This window comes from Carlito syrichta, unplaced genomic scaffold, assembly GCF_000164805.1.
Source record: "Carlito syrichta isolate Samal-C Ts95f unplaced genomic scaffold, Tarsius_syrichta-2.0.1 Scaffold304341, whole genome shotgun sequence".
Lineage (NCBI taxonomy): Eukaryota > Metazoa > Chordata > Mammalia > Primates > Tarsiidae > Carlito > Carlito syrichta.
Window position 1 is genome coordinate 249205 of NW_007248437.1, and position 6093 is coordinate 255297.

The 6093-nt window shown below is 47.6% G+C and overlaps 1 protein-coding gene across 1 annotated transcript; it reads left to right on the plus strand.

Moving 5' to 3' along the window:
- The first annotated feature begins 264 nt into the window (after positions 1-264).
- Positions 265-2703, plus strand: IL31 (interleukin 31). Its single transcript, XM_008059743.1, has 3 exons — positions 265-280; positions 443-591; positions 2383-2703. Exons 1-3 carry the CDS (start codon positions 265-267, stop codon positions 2701-2703), a joined length of 486 nt encoding a protein of 161 aa, XP_008057934.1.
- Positions 2704-6093: the final 3390 nt, after the last annotated feature.

Here is a 6093-nt window from a genome sequence, read left to right on the forward strand (position 1 = left end):
GTGTGTGTGTGTGTGTGCTGAGTCAGAGGTCTTCCTATCTTGAGGGTAACCTCAGTATTTCCTTCCAGCCCTGCTTTCACTCAGCACAGGCGGACAGAAATTTGAAAGTCTTTTCTGGAGAAAAGGTGAGTGATGGTTTTGCCATGGGCGGGACACTGACTGTCCCTCTTCCTCACACGGTCCCTTTATATACTTCCCGATGGCCATGGCGCACACACCAGACTCCAGAAGCTTCTGCCGAGGCAGGCCTCACTCTCTCTCACCATGGTCTCTCACGCAGGTACCACTCGTGCGTCTGCTCCCTGCGTCTTGGGCATAGTCTTACCTTGCCAGGAAGGAAGATTCTGGAAGGGTTTCCCCTGCAATAGCTCAGCAGCAACTGCATGATGAACCGGGTGGGCGGGATGTCTGCCATGTGCTCACAGCATCGTTCTCCCTGCAGGCCCCGCGACGTCGGTGCTGTTTCTGCTCTGCTGCTTGAGAAGCTGGCTGTCTTCCCACACGTTTCCCATCCATTCCCTACCAGCGAGGGAAGTACAGAAAATAGTAGAGGAGCTACGGTTCGTGTCGGAGATGCTTTTGGAAAACTACGTAAGTGCCCTAGAAAGTTCTTTTCCAGACCGTTTCTTCAAATTGCCTTCCATTGCCTCCAGAAGCAGCTGCTCTTTCCAGATCTGTGGCGAGGGTTGTGGAAAGGGACACCTAGACAGGTTAGGAGGGTGTTTTTATGCAGCAGTAGGCCGGGTGCAGTGGTTCACGCCTGTAATCCCAGCATTTTGGGAGGGCGAGGTGAGAGGATTAGACTGAGCCCATGGGTTTGAAGCCAGCCTGGGCAACTTGGCCAGACCTCATCTCTGCAATAAATCAAATAATGAGCCAGGCATAGTGGCACGTGCCTGCAGTTCCAACCTCCTGGAAGATTGAGGCGGAAGGATAGCCTGAGCCCAGCAGGTCGAGGCTGCGGTGGCTGGGAGCGTGCCACTGCTCTTCAGCCTGGGTAACAGAGTGAGACTCCAACTCAAAAAAAAAAAAAAGAAGATGCAGCAGTTAGCCCAGAGCCAAAATCTCAAAAAGTCTCCATGTACGAGAGGCTTCTTGGTCCACAGTACAATCAACTGAGTCTCCTGCAGGAGGCACACCCTTAAAGACAGGCCATCTTGCATTCAGGAGCAGAGAAAGCCAATCCAAGCTATAAAAGATGTCCCAGGAAACTCAGGGTATTACACTCCTCACGTGGGCCACCGAGTGTCTCTTATCGCAGAGAAGGGCAGTTCCTGGTTGCCGATTGTCTGCATGTAGCTCTGCGTATGACATTAGGACCCAGCCTGCTTGTATCAGGGGCTCTGCTGAGGCAGGCCGTGCCAGAAATAGGCTGAGACTGAATACATGTCAATCCTCTTTCATTTTCTCTGAGCTGTAATCAAGTCAGGACCTCTTAGATAGCTTTGGCTAAATGAGCAAATATCAAAAATTAGAGCTCATGAAATTGGCATTACTCTTCCCATGTGCTTTGGCATCTAGACTTTAGCCTTGGTTTTTGTAAAGGTGGATTTGTTACCAGCCAAAATGACTAGGCTGTTCAGGTTGATGAGTTGCTCTTAGCCATTCTGTCTGACCCAAGACCGATTTGTCCTTAGGAAGAGGGAGCTCTCTTTTTGTCTGTCCTTTATTAGAACATCTTTTCTTTTCTTTTAATTGGAGTCTCACTCTGTTCCCCAGGCTGGAGTACAGTGGCATGCTCATGGCCACTGCAGCCTCGACCTGCCAGGCTCAGGTGATCCTTCCGCCTTAGCCTTCCAATTAACTGGAACCACAGGCATGTGCCACCACACCTGGCTGATTTTTTGATTTATTATAGAGATGAGGTCTCGCCATGTTGCCCAGGCTGGTCTCGAGAGGGATTGATTTGTTTGGAAAATCTCTCCCTTGCATATCAGAGGTCTTTTCAGACAAGTATATCACCCTCCTCTATAAGCAGGGGAGTCAAAAAGAGCAAGGAGCTGGCATGGAAACCCAGATGTGCTCTGATCCCCCACTTCCCTGAGCCCCTGGAAGCAGATTCTGGAAGGCCGTGGAGAACTTAGCTGGAGAGGTAGAGGCAGGATGGAGCAATGGTACTGTGCTCAGCTTCAGGACCGCTGCCCACCTGGGCTGGAATGCCAGGTTGGTCACGTGATCTTGGGCCACCTCCATAAACCAGCTGGGCTCTAGTTTCTACTGGAAATGGGGATGGTGATGACCACAGTCTCACAGGGTTGTTACACTGACCAGCCAAGAGGTGTACCAAGCTAGTCACAGAGGAACAATGCAAATGCTGGCTGTTAGCACTTCTGGCTGTCACGGCAGCCCTAATGCCCACCTCTTCTCCTCCTCATTCCACAGGTGAAGGAAGAGAAGGTCGTGCCAACATTCCAAAATTACACACTGCCATGTTTCACCCCCAATGCCCAACCGCCCGACAACAGCAGCAGCTCAGACATCCGGGCATATTTCAAGGCGATCAGACAGTTTAGAGATGACACGGCTGCTATTGATGAAGTTTTAGAGCATCTCGACAAACTCAGACTTCAAGATGCCCCAGAAACAGACATTTCTCTGCCTACAGATACCTTTGAACTGAAATGCTTCATCTTGACAGTCTTTCAGCAGTTTTCGGAGTGTGTGGACCACGTGTTAAAATCGCTGACAGCTGAAGTCCAATAGGGCATTTAAGGTCATCTGGTGGAAACAATTCCTTTGAGAATGGCTGGAACTTATGAAGCCTTAAAAAAATGACGGACAGCTAAGTGTGAGAACTCTGCTGTGATTTACTAAATATATTTTTCCAACAAGTCATTCCAATGAATCCTCAAATGAGCTAGTCGAGGGCTAAGCTTTACATTTATGGGCTAACTTGAAAATGATTATGTTATTGTCATTAGTCTTGGTACTTATAGGATGTTTTTCTTTGCAAGCATAAATCTTATTCTCATTATCCCTTCATGAGGGCACGAGGTGGCAGCTATGTTAATTTATTGATATTTATTGTACTAAGAGTTATTAATGCTCCTTGGAGGAAAGTTGGAATCTATTTAATAAATTATATTGATTTCTATCATAATCTGTGTTGGATTCTGTGAGAGGGTTGAAGTTAGCAAATGGAAATCCAGCTGAGTTCTGGCAGAGGAAGATGGACACGCTCTAGAAATAGGTATCACTTCTAGCACTGTCATTTCTCCCCACCAGACAGACTCAGTAACAAACTATGATCCTAGGCTGAGTGTGGTGACTCACACCTGTAATCTCAGCACTTTGGGAGGCGGACGTGGGAGGATTCCTTGAGGCCAGGAGTTCGTGACCAGCCTGGACAACATAGTGAGACCCCTGTCTCTACTAAAAATTTTTTTAAAAATTAGCTGGATATGGTGGTGCACACCTGTAATCCCAGCTTTGCGGGGGGCTGAGGTGGGAGAATCACTTGAACCCAAGAGATTGAGGCTACAGTGAGCTATGGTCATGCCACTGCACTCCAGCCTGGGTGACAGAACAAGACTCCATCTCTAAAAAAAAATAAAAATAAAAACAAAATAATAACCTTAGCAGCAACAATCATTTCTTTATGCCAGGTCACGTAAGTACATCACTGTCCTCTTTTTATAAGGACATCGAGACAGAAAGTTATTTAGTCACTTGCTCAAGGGTACATAGTCGTTAAGGAGTAGAACCCAGATTCCAGCTTGCACTTCACTCCACCCACCCTTCATCCTTCCCTTGGCCTTGACTGGGTCTTAGAGGCGTTGAACACCATGGGTGGCACACAGTAATCTTTCAGTGTCTCCTGCACAAGTTGCCCAGATTTTCCGGGCCTCGGGGACTTCTTCATAGTCAGGTCTGAAGATTTTGTCATTGGAATAAATGTCTAGTCCGAAGCTGGTAAGGGACCTTAGAGATCATCTGAGCTAATGGGTTTCAAAACGTAGTCTCTGGACCAGCAGCAGCATCACGTGACATTGTTTGAAAAATGCAAGTCCAGCTGGGTGCGGTGACTCACACCTGTAATCCCTACACTTTGGGAGGCCAAGGTAGAAGGATTGCTTGAGCCCAGGTGTTTGAGACCAGACTGAACAACATAGCAAGACCTTGTCTCTACAAAAAATTTAAAAATTAGCCAGTCACGGTGGCACACACCAGTAGTTCCAGCTATTCGAGAAGCTGAGGCAGAAGGATCACCTGAATTCAGGAGGTCGAGGCTTTGGTGAGCTGTGAGTGTGCCACTGCACTCCAGCTTGGGCAACAGAGTAAGACCCACGATTGAGGAAATACATAAATACCTACATAAATAATAAAAAATGCAAATCCAGGCCAGGCGTGGTAGCTCATGCCTGCATTCCCAGCACTTTGGGAGGCCAAAGTGGGATGATCACTTGAGTCCAGAAGTTCAAGACCACCCTGGGTATCATACTGAGACTCTGTCTTTACCAAAAAAAAAAAAAATTAGCCAGGTGTGGTGGTACACACCTACAGTTCCAGCTACTCAGAGACTGAGGCAGGAGGATAGCTTGAGCCCAGCAGGTGAAGGCTTTGGTCAGCTATAATGATGCCCCTGCACTCCAGCCTAGGTGACAGAGTGAGAACCCCGACTCAAAAAGCAAACAAATAAATAAATAAATATGTAAATCCCGCCCCAGGCCCACTGAAGCAGACAGTCTGCAAGTAGAGCCAGCAGTCTGGGTTTTGAGGAACCCCAGGGGATTCTGACACTGAAGCCTGAGAACTGCTGATCTTGAGTCAACCAGCATTTTCATCTTCCTCTTACCTCTGGGAAACTGAGGACCAAAGAGGTATGGTTTGCACAAATCCACATATGGGGGAGAATGTAGTTGGGCCTCTGAGACATGTGGTCTGGTCTGGACAGTTCATTCTCACCCGGGTAGGTATTTCACTCCAGTCTCATATTAAGTTTTTAAGCCCCAAACACCCTAGCCTCAAAGGACAATGTTTTCATGACCCTTCTAGAAACACCCACTGCAGTGGACGTCTAGCTCTCTTTTTGACTATCCTACATCAGAACATCTTTACTAATATTAGAAAACTTATCCAAAACTGGTAAATAAGGTGAAAAGGTGACCACATGTTCCTTTTTTTTTTTTTTTTTGGAGCCAGGTTCTCACTCTGTCACTCGGACTGGAGTGCAGCAGTACCATCACAGCTTACCACAGACTCGACCTTCTAAAATCAAGTGATCCTCCCATTACAGCCTCTAGAATAGCTGGGGCTAGCCAGGCGCAATGGCTCCTGCCTGTAAACTCAGCATTCTGGGAGGCAGAGGCGAGAGGACTGCCTGAACCCAGAAGTTCAAGGCCAGCCTGGCCAACTTGGCGAGACCTCATCTCTGCAATAAATCAAAAAATTAGCTGGGTGTGGTGGTGCGCTCCTGTAGTTACAGCTACTGGGGAGGCTGAGGCAGAAGGATTGCCTGAGCCCAGCAAGTCAAGACTACGGTGGCCATGAACATGCCACTGTCCTCCAGCCCAGGTAACAGAGTGAGACGCCAACTCAAAAAAAAAAAGAGTAGCTGGGACTAGAGGTACATACCACCACGCTGAGCTATTGATTGATTGATTGATTGATTGATTGATTGAGTCGGAGTCTCACTCTGTCGCCCAGGCTGGAGTGCAGTGGCATGCTCATGGCCACCGTAGTCTTGACCTGCTGGGCTTAGGTGGTCCTTCTGCCTCAGCCTTCCAAGTAGCTGGAACTAAAGTTTCCACGCCCAGGTAATTTTTTGACTTATTGTAGAGATGAATTCTTGCCAAGTTACCCAGTCTGGTCTCGAACCCATGGGTTCAGGCAATCCTCTCACCTCAGCCTCCCAAAGTGCTGGGATTACAGGCTGAGCCACCGAGTCCGGCTACACGCTGAGCTATTTAAAAAATTTTTTTGGAGAAACGAGCTTGCCCAGGCTGGACAGAATTCTAATTAATAAATAATAAACGTAGAAGGAATGAAGGAAATAGAATATCATCATTAAGATCCACAAAATACTAAAATTCATGGGTAAACTTTAAGGAGAAACAGGAAATTTGCACAGCCTCAAAGCATCTCCCCCGCAAA